At 45.4% G+C, this 22,843-nt stretch overlaps 1 protein-coding gene across 1 annotated transcript; it reads left to right on the forward strand.

Annotated features, from left to right (window-relative positions):
• The first annotated feature begins 3,158 nt into the window (after nucleotides 1-3,158).
• Nucleotides 3,159-21,906, forward strand: LG01H18orf32 (linkage group 01 C18orf32 homolog). The gene is made up of 3 exons (XM_073618972.1): nucleotides 3,159-3,305; nucleotides 7,739-7,928; nucleotides 21,621-21,906. The coding sequence occupies exons 2-3, from the start codon at nucleotides 7,749-7,751 to the stop codon at nucleotides 21,693-21,695; spliced, it is 255 nt and encodes an 84-aa protein (XP_073475073.1). The 5' UTR covers nucleotides 3,159-3,305; nucleotides 7,739-7,748; the 3' UTR covers nucleotides 21,696-21,906.
• Nucleotides 21,907-22,843: the final 937 nt, after the last annotated feature.

Consider the following 22,843-nt stretch of genomic DNA (forward strand, 5'->3'; position numbering starts at 1 on the left):
TCACACCTAGGCAATCTGAATTTGCCGAAATTCCAAATTGTGGCAAAACGGGTGATTTTTGCCATGGTTGTCGCGTGATAAATCGAGCTGCGCTCATGGCAAATTGCACGATTTATCACATGACAATCGCGGCAAAATCACACAGTGTTTAGGGTGCCATTAAGAAATAATGGCATCGCATACGTGTCCTGTGTTTTGCCATGATTGTAGAATCACAGTGACTCTGCCCGCGATTCAAATCACCTAGGTGTGGACGGATCCTAATAGTGGATGGAAGTCGCACATCAATCTTGAGTCGGGTTTCCTCCCCCTCATGCAGTGCACACTCACCAGATCTGTTGTGCTGCCATGGAGAGCGCAGCCAACACACTTTAGTGAGATGGAGCCTCGGTTCACACTAGATGTGATGCGAATTTGCTGCGGATTCTGCACAGCATCAAAATCGCAATCCATTCATGCGAACCGTTTGTAGAGTGTATGTTAACGACACCCTGCAACCGATTTTCAAAATGAATTGCCATTTGCAGAATCGGATTGAATTGGGTGCTCACACCCCTGTGATGCGATTCTGGTGAGGACAAGACAAAAACGGGGTCCTGCACGAGTTTCGTGTGAATGTGGTGCGATTTGAGCCACACAAATCCACGACCCATATCGCACCCCAGAGACACCACATGTAATTCAAACAGGAATGTGCAGTGATTCCTGTGTGAATTACATGGGGTGTCCCGCACCGCTTCAGTGTGAGCCCAGGTGGATGGATACAGGCCAGATAACCTCCTCCAATGGGGTCCTTTCATTTATTATCTTTATACCACCAAAATGACATAAATGAGGAATCATAGTGTAGCAAACTTTATTGAGCCGAATGTAACTGCAATACAATCGCTTTCCAAACGAATGATTAGCCGGTATCAACATACACTATATTACCAAAAGTGACGCCTGCCTTTACACGCACATGAACTTTAACCACTTCAATACCGGGCACTTACGCCCCCTTCCTGCCCAGGACAATTTTCAGTTTTCGGCGCTGTCACACTTTGAATGACAATTTCGCGGTCATGCAACACTGTACCCAAACAAAATTTTTATCATTTTCTTCCCACAAATAGAGCTTTCATTTGGTGGTATTTGATCACCTCTGCGGTTTTTATTTTTTGATAAACAAACTAAAAAAAAGACCACAATTTTGGGAAAAAAAAAAAATTTTTTCTTAGTTTTTGTCATAAAATTTTGTTTTCCCCTTCACTGACAGGCACCGATGAGGGGGCACTGATATGTAGAATTGATGAGCACTGATATGCACCACCGATGGGCACCACTGATGGGCACTGACAGGCGGCACTGATGGGCACTGACAGGCGGCACTGATGGGCACTGACAGATGGCTGTGATGGGCACTGACAGGCGGCACTGATGGGCACTGACAGATGGCTGTGATGGGCATTAACAGGCAGCACTGATTGGCACTGATAGGTGGTACTGATTGGCATTGACAGGTGGCACTGATAGGCAGCACTGATGATGAGGTACTGATGTGTTACTGACAGGTGTTTTTGCTGGGCACTGATTGGCACTGTGGTGGGCTCTGATTGGCACTGTGGTGGGCACTTGAAGGGTTTTTTTATTGGGGGAATGCTGGGCACTGATTGGTAGTGTTTTTTTTCACATCTGAGGGGGCTGTGCTGATAATCAATGCACAGACCCCCCCTCTGACAGGGAGAGCCGCCAATCGGCTCCGATCGTCTCTCCCTGTCAGCGCGAACCGAGGAATGGCGTTTACCGGCACTTCCTGGTTCACGCTGTGATTGGTCACAGCTGATCGTGTGGTAAGAAGCCCCTGATAGAGGCTTCTTATCACGATCGGAGATGTGGGGTGTCAGATTGACACGCCGCGATGTGCGCCGGCATGTTATCCTGCGGGATGTGATATGACGCCCAGTCAGGATAACAGAACCACTTCCCGGACGTCAATATGCTATAGGCCGGGTGGAAAGTGATTAATTGCATCCCAGCCATAGTCTGTAGGGTTCAATATTGAGTTGGCCCACCCTTTGCAGCTATAACAGCTTCAACTCTTCTGGGAAGGCTGTCCACAAGGTTTAGGAGTGTGTCTATGGGAATGTTTGACCATTCTTCCAGAAGCGCATTTGTGAGGTCAGGCACTGATGTTGGACGAGAAGGCCTGGCTCGCAGTCTCCGCTCTAATTCATCCCAAAGGTGTTCTATCGGGTTGAGGTCAGGACTCTGTGCAGGCCAGTCAAGTTCCTCCACCCCAAACTCGCTCATCCATGTCTTTATGGACCTTGCTTTGTGCACTGGTCCAAACCATTTGGTGGAGGGGGGATTATGGTGTGGGGTTGTTTTTCAGGGGTTGGGCTTGGCCCCTTAGTTCCAGTGAAGGGAAATCTTAAGGCATCAGAATACGAAAATATTTTGGACAATTTCATGCTCCCAACTTTGTGGGAACAGTTTGGCGATGGACCCTTCCTGTTCCAACATGACTGCGCACCAGTGCACAAAGCAAGGTCCATAAGAAGAGTTGAAGCTGTTATAGCTGCAAATGGTGGGCAACTCAATATTGAACCCTACGGACTAAGACGTCATTAAAGTTTGTGTGTAAAGGTGTCCCAATACTTTTGCTAATATAGTGTATGCCACTCATTCACTTGCATACAAACACAGCTAACTTGGAGACCGGCGTGCTGTCACAGAGACAGCTCAACCAAATGTATGTAGAATGGTTTTCAACATCTCCAGCAGTCCCACAGTTAAAAAATACTGGTAATTCCATTGCGCCAAGCTGGACCCGTGTAAGTTGCCAATAAAGATAATTCCTGGAGTTCTGTTTTAAATCCTTTGGTTCGTTTTTAAACCTTCATTCCCCTTCTGTTTTTTTTTTTAATAACATATATGTCTTTTTTCTTTCTTTTTGTACATTTTGTTCAGTCACTTTTTAGGGCTGCATTAAAAAAAAAAAAATACTCTTAGCGCTCTGCTGTATGTGAGATGGCCGCTAGGGGTGCTGGTACAGCCTCAGCCTAGCACAGGACAGTGCCTTTTGCAGAACAGCGCCTTTGTAGTGTAAGAGATGGCCGCTAGGGGTGCTGTTACACCCCGAACTTAGCACTGCACATGTACAGTACAGTGCCTTTGACATAACGGCGCCCTGTAATCTGTCAGATAGCCGCTAGGGGCGCTGGTACACCGCGAGCAATGATGACAGAACTTTCCAGTGTAGCGGAAGCGGAAGTGGCGGCGATCCCGGTCCGGTGATCAGAAGGAACATAGAGAGGCGGAAGGTTTGTGTGGGGTCGCGCTGGAGGGGCTAATTCGTGTGTTCTGGTCATCAGAAGGGGGAGAAAAGCTGGACATGATCAGTGTAGTCATGGCGGAGGTCATAGGAAGTGTTCTGTATGAGATACTTTGTATATAGTGTGTATGATGTCATCAGAGGGTACATGTGATGTCATATTACAGGTCAGAGGGCACCATGTGTTGTCTTATTACAGTCAGAGAGCATGAATGGTGCTGTCAGGGGGGGGGGCGTATGATGTGATATTACAGATCAGGGGGGCGTATGATGTGATATTACAGATCAGGGGGGCGTATGATGTGATATTACAGATCAGGGGGGCGTATGATGTCATATTACAGATCGGGGGGCGTATGATGTCATATTACAGATCGGGGGGGCGTATGATGTCACATTACAGGTCAGGGGAGCGTATGATGTCATATTACTGATCAAGGGGTGCGTATGATGTCATATTACAGATCAGGGGGAGTGTATGATGTCATAGTGCAGATCAAGGGGAGCGTATGATGTCATAGTGCAGATCAGGGGGAACGTATGATGTCATATTACAGATCAGGGGGAGCGTATGATGTCATAGTGCAGATCAGGGGGAGCGTATGATGTCATAGTGCAGATCAGGGGGAGCGTATGATGTCATAGTGCAGATCAGGGGGAGCGTATGATGTCATAGTGCCGATCAGGGGGAGCGTATGATGTGATATTAGTATCAGAGCGCATGAATGGTGCTGTCAGAGGGAGTGTATGATGTTATATTTCAGATCAGAGGGCACCATATAATATTACAGATCAGAGCGCAGTGTATGATGAGATATTACAGGTCAGAGGGCACCATATGATGTCATATTACAGATCAAGGCCGGTTTCACTCCTTTGCATTCCTTCCTTGTGATTTCCAATGGAAACGCAGCCAAACGCACATCAAAATGCATTATAATTTGTTTGTGTGCCGTGATACATCAATGTGCATCATAATGTGCATTTTAAAGCAGACCCCCCCCCCCCCCCCTTTTTTTTTTTTAATAAATCACTCTTTGATTAACCACTTGTGTACAATCACTGTTTGTAAACGGTGGCTGATAGACTGGGATTGCTCTATCATGTGGAAAAGCTTTGAGCAGCTGTAAAGCCGCCAGATCACCTTTACAGCCCGCTGAAGGTAGCGCTCTCCCCGCTTGACTGCCCCAGCCCCAGGTATGGCCTGGAAGGTGGAATGTTTCCCCGCTGATCTCTCTCCTTCAGTGAATGAACACAGACGTGATGTGTATTACGTTACTTCCAGGCCTGGCTGTAACTTTCCCCACGTCTGCAGGGGAATATTGGAGAATCCCCGCCACCGGGTGAGTGTGCAGTGTGTGCAAACAGGCGTGGCCAGCAGCGTTCCCATGTAACCGTGAGCTGTGACAACATGCCACAAAGGACTTTGACCCGCCCTGGGTCCCTGCATCCAGGGACAATGTTTCTGGACACAACTAAGCCAGTTTGTGTGCACCCATAGTACAGAGTGCGGCTGCAGGTATCTGTAGATGAATCCAGCAGCCTCTCCCCCCCCAGCCAGCCAATCTGAGTGAGCCCATGTTGTTGAGAAACTACAAGTCCCATAAGGCATTGCAAGGCTGACGGTTACAGGCATGACTTCCACAGGCAGAGGCATGATGGGACTTGTAGTTTTGCAACAGCTGGAGGGCCTGCCAGTTTGAGAGCGCTGCACTAAGGGTTTATTTTACATCCAGCGAAACCAGAAGTGATGACATGTTTCTTAGACCATAGAGCAGTGATGGTGAACCTTGGCACCCCAGATGTTTTAGAACTACATTTCCCATGATCCTCATGCACTCTGCAGTGTAGTTGAGCATCATGGAAAATGTAGTTTCAAAACATCTGGGGAGCCAAGGTTCGCCATCACTGCCATAGAGTTAATCAGAGCCGTTCCGCTCTTGGGTTCCCCAGTGGGACGGGAGAGCTGCACGGGGGAACGCCTAATCCAGCTGCTAATTAGACTGCTTTCAGAAATTGAAGGGGTTTTAGTTTATTATTAACAAAATAGAAAGTAAATTAGCAGAAGAGAAATCCACATCAAATCAGTATTTGGTGTGACCACCTTTTGCACACAGTTTTTGAAGGAACTCGCCTGATAGGTTGTTCCAAACAACTCAGAGAACTAAGCACAGATCTTCTGTGGATGTAGGTTGCCTCAAATCCTTCTGTCTCTTCATATAATCCCAGACAGACTCCGTGATGTTGAGATCAGGGCTCTGTGGGGGCCAAACCAATACTTCCAGGTTTCCACACTTCTGTACACGGAAGATATTCCTTAATGAGGTTGCCTGTATATTTGGGGCCGTTGTCCTGCTGCAGGATAAATCTGGGGCCAATCACATGCCTCCCTGATGGTATGGCATGATGGGTAAGTATCTGCCTGTATTTCTCAGCACTGAGGACACCATTGATCCTGACCAAATCTCCAACTCTATTTGCAGAAATGCAGCCCCAAACTTGCAAGGAACCTCCACCATGCTTTACTGTTCCCTGCAGACACTCATTATTGTAGCGCTCTCCAGCCCTTCCCCCAACAAACTGCCTCCTGCTACAGCCAAATATTTTACATTTTGACTCATCAGTCCAGAGCCCCTGCTGCCATTTTTCTGCACCCCGGTTCCCATGTTTTCCCGCATGGCTGAGTCGCTTAGCCTTGTTTCCATGTTTTTTGGCCAAATTCTTCCATGAAGACCACTTCTGACCAGAGTTCTCCATAGATGGGTGTACCTGGGTCCCACTGGTTTCTACCAGTTCTGTGCTGATGGCACTGCTGGATATCTTCTGACGTGGAAGGGAAGTAAGCATGATGTGTCTTTCATCTGCTGCATTAAATTTCCTTGGCCGACCGACCAACCACTGCATCTACAATCCTCAACATTGCCTGATCGATGGTGTCCTCAATTCTGAGGAATATAATAAATTACTTGCGAAAAGAGAGAACTGATGTGATATGGGTAGAGGTATTGCTCAGTCCCCAATAGTATGCACACAACAAAAAACAAAATAGCCCATGGGACTTTTGCTTAGTCACACCTCAGACATGAAGAGTAAAATTTATAAAGAATTTATTAACAAAATGTTTAAAAACAACACATAATACAAAAATAAACAGTTAACATCAATACAAGGGTGAATTTGCATAAAACTTTATTTAGATTAATTTCCATGGAACCTAGATATACTATGAGGATATATGCCAACAGGCTGGAACAAGTGTGCTGTAGGGTCTCGACGCGTTTCGTGAGAGAGATCTCACATCTTCAGGAAAAGCACAAGCTAGTATAGCTGATGGAAAAAACCTCAGTCTAGTCTACTAATACTGGATAGGCGGTAGACTGTGAAGTAAGCGAGGGATTGATGTATTCCAATACAAATAATCACCAAAACAGGTATCAAAGTATAAAAATGTAACAATATAAAAATATATGGTACAATGCTACCGGTTTCACCAGTCTAGGTGCGGGGTTTAACCCCTTTTTGGTTTGACACCCATTTTTCGGATTCCGGTCTCTGATCCCTTCACTGTTATACATCTCCGCCCCGTCACGGCTCCCGGGGGTAGACTGTGAAACCGGTGGCATTATACATTTGTTTTTTTTTTTTATTGTTACATTTTTATACATGTCTGAGGGGTGACTGCAAAAGTCCCATAGGCTATTTTGTTTTTTGTTGTGTGCGCAATAAATTACTTATCCATCATGACATACCATCGGGGGGTATGATTGGCCCTGAATTTATTCTGCAGCAGGGCAACGACCCCAAACATACAGCCAATGTCATTAAGAACTATCTTCAGTGTAAATAAGAACAAGGAGTCCTGGAAGTGATGGTTTGGCCCCCACAGAGCCCTGATCTCAACATCATGGAGTCTGTCTGGGATTACATGAAGACAAAAGGATTTGAGACAGCCGATATCCACAGAAGGTCTGTGGTTGGTTCTCCAAGATGTTTGGAGTAGAGCTCAGACTGGGACAAGGGGAGGCAGCTATGCAGTTGTGATGCAGTACTAAGGAGCATTTAGTTAGGTAGAGATGGCAGCGTGACGGATGATCTTCTCATTTTAACTGTTAAGTCACACGCTAAAATAAAACCTGTAAGTTTTACTTAACCGCAGCAGAGAAAAATCAGGTCACCTGCTCTGCTAGAGAGGACAATTCTGTGTGACAGAGCTGTGTAAATCTCAGAACTGGATGAACAAGAATAGAAACCATTTGGGAGGTAAAACGGCCCCTGTAGCTCTATTACATCTGTGGATCCTGCTGTTTGCCTGGAGTTCAGCTTTAAATCAGCAAATTGTTTTTACTGAAGTTATTCCCCTTGTACTTTATATAGCTGTCTGTGAAGATGACTGTTGACACGGCAGTATGTTTTCCTTTACAGATCGTCAGCCATGGTGTGCATCCCCTGCATCGTCATTCCAGTTCTCCTGTGGGTCTACAAGAAGTTCTTGGAGCCCATCATCTACCCCTTCATATCCCCCTTCATCAACCGGATATGGCCAAAGAAAGCCGTTCAAAGCATCCCATCCTCAGAGAACACAGGCAAAGTAGAATGCAATGGCAGCAGTAAGGTATGTTGAAGTATATCCACCTATAAAGGAGTCCCCCCCCCCCCCCCCCCCCCTCAAAAAAAAAAATAAAAGTCAGCAGCTACAAATACTGTAGCTGCTGACTGGTACTATTAGGACACTTACCTGTCCAGGGTTTCCGCATTGTCAGCACCCCAGGCGATTGTTCTGATTGGCTCTCGGGTGCTGCCGCTGCCATTCGGGGTTCACAGCCAGTTCATTAATGCACATGGTGAAGCGTGCTGCGTTTTCTAACTGACCCTGCGGCGGAGGGGGGGGGACGGGCTAGCTTCGGAGGCATCTCGCCACGGCGAGGTCTCCAGGAAGTGGTGACAGGTACCTGTCAAAAACAGGTACCCGCTCCTTCCTTTTGTAAACAAATCCATGTGATTCTTGTGATTGGCTGTCATATTGACCACCTTATTGCAGTGGTTCTCAACCTGGGGGTCGAATGACGATTTGCCAGGGGTCACCGGATCCTGGGCTGTTCCTGAAGCCCGCACCGCTCTCCCAGCCTTTTTGTGGCCTCCCAGCTGGGCTGTTCATAAAGCCCGCGGCCGCCCACTCAGCCTCTTCGCAGCCGCCCGTTCAGTTCACGGCATGGTTGGGGGGAGAGACTAGAGGCCGGCTGACTGGTGAGGAATGTGAAGTGGGAGGGACTGGAGGAGACCCCATCTCCTGATTTCGGCATAGGTGTCACTGCTGCGAGACACCACAGAGCTGGAGACGCAGTGAAGCCAGAGACCGTGAGTGACTTTACCTGTGATTAGAGTTGCCATTAAAAGTCCCCACTACAGTTCTCAGATCAGCAGATGACCTTAATCAAGAGCACATAACTAGACTGGTCAGAACAATACTAAGCTAAGCAGGGCAATAACTTCTCCGCAGGATGTGGAAATCTTGCAAAAAGACCTGAACAAATTAATGGGGTGGGCGACTACATGGCAAATGAGGTTCAATGTAGAAAAATGTAAAATAATGCATTTGGGTGGCAAAAATATGAATGCAATCTATAGACTGGGGGGATAACCTCTGGGGGAATCTAGGATGGAAAAGGACCTGGGGGTCCTAGTAGATGATAGGCTCAGCAATGGCATGCAATGCCAAGCTGCTGCTAATAAAGCAAACAGAATATTGGCATTAAAAGGGGATAAACTCCAGAGATAAAACGATAATTCTCCCGCTCTACAAGACTCTGGTCCGGCCGCACCTGGAGTATGCTGTCCAGTTCTGGGCACCAGTCCTCAGGAGGGATGTACTGGAAATGGAGCGAGTACAAAGAAGGGCAACAAATCTAATAAAGGTTCTGGAGGATATTAGTTATGAGGAAAGGTTGTGAGCACTGAACTTATTCTCTCTGGAGAAGAGACGCTTGAGAGGGGATATGATTTCAATTTACAAATACTGTACTGGTGACCCCACAATAGGGATAAAACTTTTTCGCAGAAGAGAGTTTAATAAGACTCGTGGCCACTCATTACAATTAGAAGAAAAGAGGTTTAACCTTAAACTACGTAGAGGGTTCTTTACTGTAGGAGTGGCAAAGATGTGGAATTCCCTTCCACAGGCGGTGGTCTCAGCGGGGAGCATTGATAGCTTCAAGAAACTATTAGATAATCACCTGAATGACCGCAACATACAGGGATATACAATGTAATACTGACATATAATCACACACATAGGTTGGACTTGATGGACTTGTGTCTTTTTTCAACCTCACCTACTATGTAACTATGTAACTATGTATGTAACTCTGATCCCACCCCCGCCAGCACTGCCACTTATCCCAACTCCCCGCCAGCACTGCTACTCATCCTATTCCCCCCACCCCCCACCAAGGAGTAAGAAAATAAATAAAAAATGAGAATACGTTTAAGGGAGAGTAAAAGAGGGGGATGAACAAAGAAAAAGGGAGAGAAAGAATAGGAGAAAAAACTAAAAAGATGGCTAGAGAGTGGAGTGGGGAAAAAAACAAGAAATTAGGATAGAGAGAGATAAAAGGGAAAGAAAGGAGAACAAAGAGAAAGAAAGAGTGGTACATTCTAAAATGTACCATAAGGGGTTTTAATACTGTACAAGTGGAAGGGACTCAGGGAGCACTAAATGTCCGTGGGCTAGGGGCGCAAATTACTTGTCTTGCTTTGGGTGGTGATGACAACCCACGCTACGAAAATAATTTTACTGTTAGGGGTCCCCACAACTTGGGAAATTTTATCAAGGAGTCACGGCACTAGCAAGGTTGAGAACCACTGCCTTATTGGGAAACCAGTCAGAGTAGTCCTCAAAGGTTAGATCCAGTTCCTGTCAATATTGGGACGTTATTAACAGCAGATTTTTATTTTTTTCATTAGCATAGTGCTTTTAGGGCACAATCACATTTCTAAAGGTACTTCATCCAGGTGTCTAAAAATAATATCAAATACAAATACTGTAGCTTCTAACTTTTACAAGCCTCTAACTTTCTAGCCGAAGAAGTCCAGTGCTGTATTCCCTGCAGCCGATACTTCTCAGGGTTTCAGATCAATGTGTGGCCGTTATTGCGTTACGGAGCTGGCTGTGATTTCTTGATGACTCACACCTGGCCCCCAATTGAGTCTTGTGCAGAGTGAAGGCATGCAATGAGATTGGTCCTGGAGCCTCCCTGGGATATGTGTTGTCTATCCCAGGAGGGTACGGGTGTGGCGGCCCGACCTTAGTCGAGGATTAAGGAAGTACTTGCTTCAAACCCCCCCCCACCCCCAAAAAAAGATCTTTTTATAGGCTGGGGGATGAACACTGTGAGTGGGACTTAAACTTTTCAGGTGAATTTGCTGCAAGTGTTCCATTGTGTGCATTACTTCCCATCCCTTTGTCATTTATAAACAGTGACAGGTTGCAGTGGTTATACCAGGATCATGACTGCAACTACAGTCTTTTTTTTTTTTAGATCCGACGATTCCCTTTATTAGTAAAAGTAATCTGAGCCACCATACAGCTGTTGGATTACTTCCACAGGTGCAGGAGAGAGGTTTCCCTCCCTCGGCAGCTGCCTTTAGCGTGCTCTTCAGTCCGATCGGGCAGCCCGGTAAGGATGCGACCAGCAGCATTTGGTTTCTGGGATACAGTGAGAGGAACCGATGGTGTTCCTGCCACTCTGTGACATCAGAATCCGGAAGTGACGAGGATTTCAGGCCCATGTAAACAAACCATTAGTGGCTTGTGAAAGCATCAGATCAAACCTCGGTTTGATCTGATGGTTTGAAGCCAGATCTGGGGTCTAAAAGACCCCAGATCTTTCCATAAAGACAACTGTCATGCATAGTCAACGCGGGAAATGTTGTATTTTTGCTGTACTGTGTGTTTCCTGAATTGCATTTTTTTTTTTTTTTTTTTTTTTCACTTTTAAAATAAAGTTTATTGAATTCTTGAGAAAATACATCGAATAAGACAGATGGAAAGGAGCACAGCGCTCATCGAGTACAGATTATAATAACGGTACAGTTGTTATATATGTCAACAGAAAATCTTGAATAGACATAAACATGTAACCTAAACACATATATTGCTATGAGCTTTGGGAGTCTCGACACCAGAGCCCCTTCTGGGAACTGACTGCTCTGGTGAACCGGGAGACCCCGAGCCCATTCCGTTATTAATATGTGGAGAAATGTCCAGGGTATGGATACACAGCTTTATAAACTGGGAAAATAATAAACAGGATAAAACTGAATGGAGCATGTATCTATACGACAACCAACTAACATGCCAATAACGTACTTCTACACACAATGCTTTAAACAAGGAAGCCTATCGGTCAGTTGACCTTTCAGGGTTGATTACACTTTGGCCGGTCGAACCGGACCGAAGTGTGTTATGCTTGTGGGATAAGGTGGTATTACGTTTGAGAGTCTGCCCTGATAGCCTCCTTGAGGCCAATACCCAATGCAATCAAGAGTACCGAGAGCCTGTGTGATCAGTATTAAAATAAGGAGAGAATAGAAAAGTGAGATGGAGAAAGGAAGAAGTTAGGAGAGACAGAGGGGATAGGGGGGGATGCGAGGAATAGCTGTTCATCAGGAGTGATGGGGAGGAGGTGCACAGGAGACCCCTACAAGAGAGAGATTGAAAGTCCATAGACTAAAAACCATGCTTAGAACTATCGTTCACACATACAGAGGGTGCCCCACTAGATTTGCCCAGGGTTCCCAGATAGTTTTGAATTTGTCTAGGGTATCTAGGATTGTGTTGGATATTTTTTCTTGCAGCATGATCCAAGTGATTTTTTGTTTGGCTAGCCGAATGGACACTTTCGGTGATTTCCAGGACCGGGTGATGGTCATTTTGGCCCCTACTAGAATAAAATGGATCAGCTTCTGGGAATGTTTGGAAATCTTAGGGATGGGGCCATTAAGCAATGCAATAATTGGATCTTGTTTCAGGGTACAACCGCATGTTCTGCGGATAAGGGAGAAAATCTTGTTCCAATACATTCTGATTTTAGGGCATTCCCATAGTGTGTGTAAAAGAGTCCCCACATGACCGCAGCCTCTAAAGCATAGAGGCGACACTTGCGGAAAGAATTTGGCTAGACGAGACGGAACCAGGTACCAGCGTGTAAGAATTTTCAACCCTGCTTCGTTTAATGAAGTGTTAACCATACCTTTAAAGGAGCGGGCAAAGTTAGTATGCCACTTATCCAGATCCCAGCTGAAGTCAAGATCCCTCTCCCAGCTCATCATGTACGCTGCCTTTTCCGTGGGTTCCGCCAGGGAAGAATAGATGAGAGAGATACCTCCCTTTGTGTCTGAGGCCGAAGCACACCATTGTTCATAAGGCGTTACTGAGAGATGATTCTCATTGCTCTTCCAAACTTGATTCAAAAAATGTGAAAGTTGAAAGAATCTGAATTTTTCAGCTGAGGGCATTTCTAGTTTGGTAATACAGTATGCTAGAGTGAGGGGACCATTGGAATTGAAGAATTGACCAATTCTATAAAGGCCCTTGTCAAGCCACCATTTGAAGGCTCGAATATCTAATCCAGGTGGGAAATTATGATTCCTAAAGATATGTGCCAAGGGATGCCAAGTAGAGATGAGGGGTTTGAGCTTATGAAGAGCGTCACAAAGTTTCATTGAATGAGATAATGTGGGAGCTAAAATAGGGGGACGTTTTTTGGGGATATTCCATAGCAGGAAGTCTAAAGTGAATCCTGGGACCGCCTCTCGCTCCATGCTCACCCAGTCTGGTTTGGGTCCTTTCATATAAATAGTTGAAAATTGGCTCAGTTGTGCTGCCTGGTAATACCACCAAAGATTAGGAACCCCTAATCCTCCCTTTCTTCTGGGTCTAAAGAGTACCTCTTTAGAGAACCTGTGGCCTTTTTTATCCCATATAAATCGTATTATTGCGGATTGTAGTCGTAGAATGTGCGATTTGGGGACTGGGATGGGTAAAGAACGAAAGAGATATAATAACCGAGGTAGGAGTGTCATTTTGACCGCGTTCACTTTACCTAACCACGAGAGCTTATATAGCGACCATTGGGACAGGTCGTCTGTGAGCTTTTTGAACATTGGGGGGAAATTGTGTTTATAAAGTGTATCGATACCAGACGTAAGGTTAATGCCAAGATAAGGGATGGATGCGGAATTCCATGAGAATGGAAATTTATTTTTTAGGTTGTCCACAATGTCTTGAGAAATTGAAACATTAAGAGCGACTGATTTGGAGACATTAACCCTAAGTCCGGAAGCTGCTTCAAAGTCTTGTAAAAGTTGCATAATGTTAGGGATGGAGATTAAGGGAGATGTGACTAACAGGAGGACATCATCCGCGAAAAGAGCGCATTTGTGAGAATTTTGTCCACAACGAACCCCATGGATGTCAGGGTGTTGTCTGATCGCGATGGCTAAAGATTCGATAGCCATCGCGAAAAGAAGAGGGGAGAGGGGACAACCCTGCCTTGTTCCCTTCTGTATAGAGAAATTATCTGATAGATGTCCTTGTAATCTCACCTGTGCCTTGGGATGGTGGTAAAGGGATCTCAAAATATTAATAAAGTTTGGGCCAAAACCCCATTTACTTAAAATTGTGAAGAGATAGGGCCAAGCCACTGTATCAAACGCTTTTTGGAGATCTATGGAAAGGAGGAGGCCTCCCTGAGGAGGTCCCCCGTCCCACCCCGATCTTATTAGGGAGACTGCATTTATTGCTCTACGCATCTGGTCCGGTCCCTGTCTCCCCGGTATGAACCCCACCTGGTCCTTATGTATGTAGGTGCCTATAAAAGAGGCGAGTCTATTGGATAATATTTTTGTCATAAGTTTTAGATCATTATTAATTAATGAAATAGGTCTGTAGTTACTGACTTCGCTGGGGTCTTTACCTGGCTTAGGTATGACCGAGATAAAAGCCAAGTTGGCATTAGGGTCCAGCTGAGAAGTTTTGGTTAAGGAGTTGAAGAGGCGGACCAGGTACGGAGAGAGAGCGTTTGTAAAAGTTTTATAATAGTGGTTTGAGAAACCATCTGGGCCTGGGGCTGAATCTTTTCTAGACCCTTTTATGACTGCTCGGATCTCGGATTCTTGAAATGGGGATTCCAAGATGGAACGGTGAGATTCAGAGATTGTAGGTAATGTGATTTGTTCTAGAAATGCATCCAGTTTTTGTTGAGAGATTGGGCAATCATCGGAGTACAGTTTGGCATAGAAGGATTGGAAAGATTTAAGGATTTTACTTGGGTTTTGGGTGAGCGACCCGGATTGTGTTTTTATTTTGGGTAGGGCAAATGACCTTTGTTTCGGAGTAAGTTTGGCTGCTAACTGGGGGCCAAATTTGTTCGCGCGCAGATAAAAGTTGCCGCTGAGCCAATGAAGGTGCTTGTCTGCGTTGGATGTAAGGGCTGAGTTGAGAGATAGTCTAATAGCATCAAGTTTAGAGAGATTGTTTGAATTGGGGTTGAGTTTATGAGATCTACTAAGATTTTTGAATTCTTTCTGTAACTTTATGATATCCATCTGCCGTTCTCGCTTTAATTTGGCCGCTAGTTGAATCAATTTCCCTCTGATTACCGCTTTGTGGGCGTTCCAGAGAGTAGTAGGGGAGATGTCATCAGTGTCATTTAATAGGAAATACTCTTTAATATCCTTTTCTATTAAATTACAGTGGACAGGGTTAGATAATATTTTCTCGTTTAGGCGCCATGTGCGAGAGCCATGTGGGGACAATGAGTTGGATATTCCTAGGATTACCAGGGAGTGGTCGGACCACGGCACATCATGGATAGAGGCGTGGTTAGCTAAGTGTATATCAGGGTTCGACATGAAAATGTGGTCGATTCTAGCATATATCTTGTGGGGAGCCGAGTAGTGTGTATAGTCCCTTAATGATGGGTTTAGTTCCCTCCATGAGTCAATGAGGCCTATCGAATGAAAGAGTCTGGCAATCTGGAGGCTCTGTTTGGGGGGCTGTTTAAGGCGGGGGATTTCCTGAGCTGCTTTAATTAGGGTCTGATCAAATGTAATGTTGGAGTCCCCCCCCATAATCACCCTACCCTCAAAGTGGGAAGAGAGGTTAGCCAGTAAGGAGGAGAAGAATTTAGCTTGTCCTTTATTAGGGGCATAATATGAGATGATAGTGTAGGGGTTACCTTCAATCAATCTTTTAACCAATATATATCTCCCATCGTCATCTTTAACTGTTAAAATGTGAGAGAAAGGGATCTGTTTGGAAATTAGGATGGCTACTCCTCTTTTTTTCTCGCTGGCGTTTGCAAGGAAAAAGGTGGGGTATTTGTTGTGTAAAAAAGAAGGCGAATAGTTTGAGGGAAAATGGGTTTCCTGTAGGAGCACGACATCTGCTCCTCTTGAATGGTAGCTTTGGAAAGCTTTGCGTCTCTTGACGGGCGAGTTAAGCCCTTGGGTGTTATGAGAGATCACCTTAAGTGCCCTCTGTAAAGGAGGTGTGTCAGCCACAGTCACAGTGGGAGTGATCCTGGTATGTTAGGTGCGCACCTACCCGGTTCTCTAAAGATGCAGCGCTGAGTCTGGGAGGGAGATCCTGTTGTCGCAGCGGATTGGTCTGGATAAAGCTGGTCTCCTGTGCACCTTCCTGAAATAGAGGAAAGGGTAAGGAAGAGATAGGGGAAAAGATGAAAGCGAGGAGAAGATGAAGGAAGAAGGGAAGAATCATTATATGAAACAAACTGATAACGTCAAAAGAGTCTAGGCGTATGAGCCTAGAAAAGCAGTGAACTGGACTAAAAAGTTCAGTTCAAGTCTGAGACCCAAAAACAGAAGGGTCTCAAAAAAAACAGGAACAACCTCAGCCGAGGTTGTTAGTCTGATGTAACCAGTGGGAGGATCTCCCCTGGTCACAACAGAAAGAGTGGCGATGCTAGCCCAGCCGAGCCGCCGGTTCCCCATCTATTGGGGAAATATGGAACCTAAAGAACCTGAAATTCAACAAAATTTTAAATATATACTCATAAAAAAAGAAAGAAAACAAAAATGAGGAGTTAATTTCAACCTCTAAGAGGTACCTGGTTAAATCACTACCATAAATAGAAGTAACGAAACAATTACTGCCATAGGAGATATCTTTCCAGTAATCGGGAGGGGGGGGGGGAGGGGGGGAGTAGGGATATGGGAGGGGGGGGGAAAGCCTTGGCTTTCCCGAAAGTCATCATAACCTAAAGTGCGGTCCATTATGAAAGTCGAGGGTATTCGTCTAAAAATATATATATATAAAAAAAAAAAAAAAAAAAAAGGGGAGGGGAAGGGGGGGAGGGGGATTGCACATCCCGGGATCGTCTACCCCCCTCTGTATTTTAAGGAAATGAGTGAAGAAAAATCAGGTAAGTGCGACCATTTTCACTGATGGGTATATGCGGTCAGATGGGGTGTATACAATGTATACACGTACCCCCCGTTCAGAGGGTATGACTTGGAGGTGAGAAGATATGCACACAGTCCTTGTAGAGCCGTAAAAAGAGGGATTCATCTTGGAGGGAAGGAGTCACGGTGGCGCTTCGGTTGCTGTTTGTTCCAGAGGGGAGTAATGGGGCTGCCTGGAGGGGGTCTCTTCGAGGAACTTGGCCTGGATGGGGGATCCTGGGGGGAAGCTTCTTGAGAGATGAGTCCAAGTCGCAGGAGTAAGTGTTCACCTTCTTGGAATGAAGAAAACCCATACGATCTTTCCTTATATTGAAATTGGAGCCGGAAAGGGAAGGTCCATCGATATTTAATTGAATTCTGTGAGAGGATTTCAAGGAGAGGTTTCAAAGCTCTTCTTTTTAGAATTGTAGTTTTGGAGATGTCAGCGAAGACTTGAATCTTGTTTCCTTGGAAAGATAAGGTGTCTATATTCCGAGATCTTTTCATAACTTCCTCTTTGGTTTCATAATGGTGGGGCTTAACCACTATATCCCTCGGGAGCCCGTCCTGTCTGGGAGGCTGCAGCGCTCTGTGGGCTCTATCAATCTCTAGTTTGTGGTCAGAGATATCTGGGATAAGTTCTTTCATGAAAAGCTTCACTGTGTCATGAACATTAGTAACAGCTTCAGGGATACCTCGAATGCGGAAGTTACCTCTCCGATTACGATTTTCCAAGTCATCGATCTTCCCTAGTGCTGTATCAAGTTGTTCCTGCAGCAATTGAATACAGTCAGTATTCTGATTGGTGCGCGCAACAGAATGATCCACGGCTTGTTCAATTAAATCAATGCGTGCCCCCAAGCTCTGTAAGTCGGCCTTTATGGATGTGGTGATCTGCGCTGCATTTTGGGCCAGGCCTGAGGCCAGCATGTCTGAAAAACAGTTCAGAAGTTGTGCCATGTCTGATTGGTGGGGCAAGTTCAGGTTTGCGGCCTGTTCATGGCAGGGGATGGGGCGGGAGCTTGCAGTGAAGGGATATGGAGCATATCAGATAAGGCCTTGTTAAAAAGGGAGTCTTTACTGTTAGGGAGAGCCATCTTGGGGGGGGTACTACTCACAGAAGATCCCAGTGTGGTAGTGGCGAGCTGTTCCTCCTCAGGGAAGTCTGCCATGAGGTCTCCATCTCCTGTGTCAGCATGTGAAGAGGCCGCGGCCGCCATCTTAGGAGCGGTGGGGTCAGGCAGGCCGAAGGTGAGTTTCCTGCTAACCGCTGAGCGATGTGAGCGGTTAGGCATATAAATTTGTTCCCACGGACCTCCTCTACCTGTGGGTATGCAGTGGGGACGGTTCCGCTAGATGTTTCAGCGACTGGGGACCGCGGAAGGCTCGGCTGCGACGGAGCTCCCGTTCAGAGCGTCTTCCCGGAAGTCCCGCGCATGCGCACCCTCCTGAATTGCATTTTTTAATCTAAATTTGACGTTAATATTTTTTGTTAAACTTAATAAAAAGAATTTTGCAAAAAAAAAAAAAAAGACGGCCATGCTGTCACAAGGGATATTGTTCATTCCTTGTAAAAGCAATAAAGTTGATCAACATTTTTTTTAAAGGTACAGTGTTAAAAAATTTTAAATAAGAATAATATTACAAAAATTTAAATTAAAAGCACCCCTGTGCCACCTCGCAAAAGGCAACTGCACACGCACATATCTGTAAACAGTGATCACACCACACATGTGAGGTATTGCAGCGAGCATCAGAGTGAGAGCCGTTCCATGGGCGTACCCAATTTTAAAGCGTGGCATGTTTGGTATTTATTTACATCATCTTTTTTATATTTTACTTGGGTATTCTATTGTGTTTTTTGCGCATCATTATTGATTAAAGTGTATTTTTCCCCAAAAAATTGCACTAAATCACTGCGCAAATATTGTGTAAAATAAAAATACCCACAATTTTATTCTCTAAAGCCCATGCTTAAAATGTGTATGTGTGTAATATATATATATATATATATATATATATATATATATATATACACATACACACATCAAAAAGTTTCCTCACTTTTTTATAAGTAATAGAGCGCGGGAAACTTTTTAAAGTAACCCGTGTGTGTGTGTATAATATCTCTCTCTCTCTTTCTCTCTCTCTCTCTCTCTCTCTCTCTATATCTATATCTATATATATGTATATATATATATATATATATATATATATATATAAAAATGTGTGTATGTATGTGTATACAGTATATACTCGAGTATAAGCCGAGATTTTCAGCCCTTTTTTTTTTTTTAGGCTGAAAGAGCCCCCCTCGGCTTATACTCGAGTCACCGCTGTCTGCCTACTTGATCAGCGTGTCATGTAGACAGACGGCAGCCTGCGTGTCATAAAAACATACGGCGGCCACGCCAGTGTTCAAAAGCCGCGCCTCCTCCTCATCTGTGATAGGCAGAACACTCAATTTCCCAGCAGTCGGTGTTCAGCCTATCACGGACATCCTCTCATCCTCGTCCGTGGTATGAGGATCAGCGGATGTCCGTGATAGGCTGAACACTGACTGCTGAGAAATTAAGTGTTCTGCCTATCACAGACGAGGAGGTGGGGCTTTTGAACACTGGAATGGCCGCCGTATGTTTTTATGACATGCTGATCGGCGCAATGGTGGCTGCAGATCAGCACATGGAGGCATGCACAGGACACAGAGAGGATGCAGATTGGCACAGGTAGGCTGCACAGGACACAGGAAGGCATGCAGCTGCAGATGGGCATTGTTGACCCTCTTTTTGACTTACAGTAGCTGCTGCATTTCTCGCCCTCGGCTTATACTCGAGTCAATACGTTTTCCCAGTTTTTTGTGGTAAATTAGGGGCATCGGCTTATGTTCGGATCAACCTATACTTGAGTATATACGGTATATTGTTTTGGGATTATAAGAAGTTTTTAGAATTCCCATTGTAATAGTTTGCATTACTGCTGTGCATCTCTTTAAAGTGGTGTGTGCAGCAGCCCCCCCAATACTTACCTGAGCCCCATCTCGATCCAGTGATGTTGCACGAGAGCCTCAACTGTCCAGGAGTCCTAGACTCGGCACACTCCAGAGTGCAATGGGACCTCACCGGGATCCTTTATGGCTAATGTGTTTCAAAGGTTTCCCTTCTTGTTCGGCTCTGATGAAGAAGGGGTAACCTTCGAAAAGCATTAGCCATAAAGGATCCCGGTGAGGTCCGCCTGCACTCTGGAGTGTGCCGAGTCTAGGAATACTTTTCTATAGATGAGGAGCTTGATGAGAAATTTGAATTCACACGTTTGTATTATTCTTGTTGATCCTAAATAAATGCTGTGGGGCAATGAACTAGGCTGGTGTGCCCTCTTTTGTTTGTTTTTTGTAGTGGCTTCAGGACATCCTTAATCCTATAGGGCAGCAAGGCTTGAAGCATTCCGCAGCGACGCGACCCCTTTCACACTGGGGCCACGTTCGTGGTAAAGCGCCGCTCGTTTTAGCGGTGCTTTACCGCTGTTTAAGCAGCGCTTTTTGGGCGCCAGCGGGGCGCTTTTAACCCCAAAGAAGGAGTTAAAGACTCCTGTGTTGTGGCGCTTTGTAGCAAAAGAGACTCCACCGCACAGGTAGATCCAGACCGGAGTAAACAAATCCTTTACCTCCAGGAGAGAAGAGCCCCAGGTGCTGGCTAATGCTGAGACAGGCAGGAAATCTACGAAAAGTTCTGGACAGTAAACAAATCCTTTACCTCCAGGAGAGAAGAGCCCCAGGTGCTGGCTAATGCTGAGACAGGCAGGAAATCTACGAAAAGTTCTGGACAGCCGCACAGCTGAAGAAATTTCATGTGTCTTTATTAAAGGAACTGGATTATAAAGTACACAGGACACCACAGCGAGAAAGTACAGGAAAACACGCTGACGCGTTTCACACTTATACTAAGTGCTTAATCGTGAGTAAGCCGTTAGTATAAGTGTGAAACGTGTCAGATGTTTTTCTGTACTTTCTCGCTGTGGTGTCCTGTGTACTTTATGATCCAGTTCCTTTAAAAAAAAAAAAAACATGAAATTTCTCCCGTTGTGCGGCTGTCCAGAACTTTTCGTACATTTCCTTGCGGCGCTTTGTAAGCGCTGCCTATTCATTCCAATGGGCAGGGCGTTTGGGAGCGCTAAATACAGCGCTCCCAACCCTCCCCAGAGATGCTGCTTGCAGGACTTTTTGGGAATGTCCCACAAGCGCACCGCCTGAGTGTGAAAAGTCACACTGGAATGAATAGGAGGCGGTTTTCAGGCATTTAGCAGAGGCTATTTCCAGTGCTAAAGCTCCTGAAAACTGCCCCAGTGTGAAAGGGGTCTAACGCCTGTACCAGGTTATCACACTTGCGTTCAGGAGACAATCTCTCATTATTGGCTACCTTATTGGACCCCTTGATGTATTTCAACATTTCAATCATGTCTCCGCTTTCTCCATGTCCTATATTGCACAGAGCAGTCCTTCACCTCCTCTTTGGCAGTTTCCTGCTGGCGCTGTCCACTCCTGCGGCTGCCTCCTTAGCACACTCCCACGCTAAGCTGTGTGCGTCCATAAACACGCACAACGCCGGTAAGCCACACCCACCACTCCCTCCTTCTAGGAGTTTGACTGACAGTAGCAGGAGCTCATGACTCAGTAAAGTGAGAGGAGCGGTGCTGCAGCTGGGACAGCACTGGAGGGAAGACAGGGGGTCAGGTAAGTGTTTAGGGAGGTGGGTGGCTAGGACAGTTAGTGCAGAGAATGCATTATGGTGGAAAAAAAAAAAGTAGATTTCAGGAGCACTTTTACTCATACTTGTTGTTCTGGTTGCAGCCCACCAGTAATGGAACCGTTAATGGAAACGTCAGTCAAGCACATGAAGAATCGTCCAATAAAAAGACAGACTGAACAATCCCGACGTATGGAGAACGGCCTGATCGAAGACCTAAATCTCCTAGGCTGAAAATAGGACCTATCTCTATCTCTTTGCAGATAATAAGGACTTTCTATTTATTGACCATGTAAATGTAGCCATTGTATATATTACATTCCAGAGTTTTAGAAATTGTCAAAATATGACTGATTTATCAATAATAAAATATAACGGCTTGTAAACAAAGTCTGCCTTCGGGTCATGTTTGGAGCCCATTTCTTCGGGTTATTTTATGGTGGTGGTGGGGGGGGGGGGATGCTGAGGGTTTTATCTGAAAGTCCAACACAAGAAAACTGCTGATTGTGATCGCAGCAACTATAGTAAACAATCTAGATCTTGTAGTGGTCTGATCTAGTGGAGGTAAAGGATTAAGCCGGCTATAGAAGACATGATCTTCAACCACGGTTTGCAGAAAAGAAAATCGTTTGATTTCCCCATCAATACAGTCAGTGTCAGTGGGGGAATTCCTCCTACAGGGGGGAGCCGACCCAGCCAGGAGAATGAACAGTGATTATTGCCGCTAGCAAGAATCGCATGAAAAGTCCAACACGATGGTTGAACACAAGTTGATCCCTCAACTTGGGTATAATCAGGCTGCCCATACATGCTTCAAATCTCGGCTGGACCCTGCTGAACCAGCTGAGATTCGAACCGTCTGTGGCCGGCTTTACTTTAAAAAAAAATGTGCCCTTGCATAGCAGCCACAGTGGGGGAGGGGTGACCAAGATTTTTGAGGTTAGTTCACCTTTTTATTTTTTATGTGAAAAGGGGAGCCTACCCTTTTAAAGGGTAAGTTCACCTTGTGGCCTGGTTCACACCTATGCGTCTTTTGGTGCTTTTTGCAGAAACGCACTCTATTTAATATGGTTTCCTATGGGACACATTCACATCTATGCTTTTTTTTTCAGCTGCTGTGTTTATGGAAAGTATCAGGGACTTTTTTAACCACTTCAATACTGGGCATTTTCACCCCCTTCCTGCCCAGGCCAATTTTCAGTTTTCAGCGCTGTCGCATTTTGAATGACAATTGCGCGGTCATGCAACACTGCACTCATATGAAATTTTTATCATTTTTTTCCCCACAAATAGAGCTTTCTTTTGGTGGGATTTGATCACCTCTGCG

This window comes from Aquarana catesbeiana, linkage group LG01, assembly GCF_042186555.1.
Source record: "Aquarana catesbeiana isolate 2022-GZ linkage group LG01, ASM4218655v1, whole genome shotgun sequence".
Classification (NCBI taxonomy): Eukaryota; Metazoa; Chordata; class Amphibia; order Anura; family Ranidae; genus Aquarana; species Aquarana catesbeiana.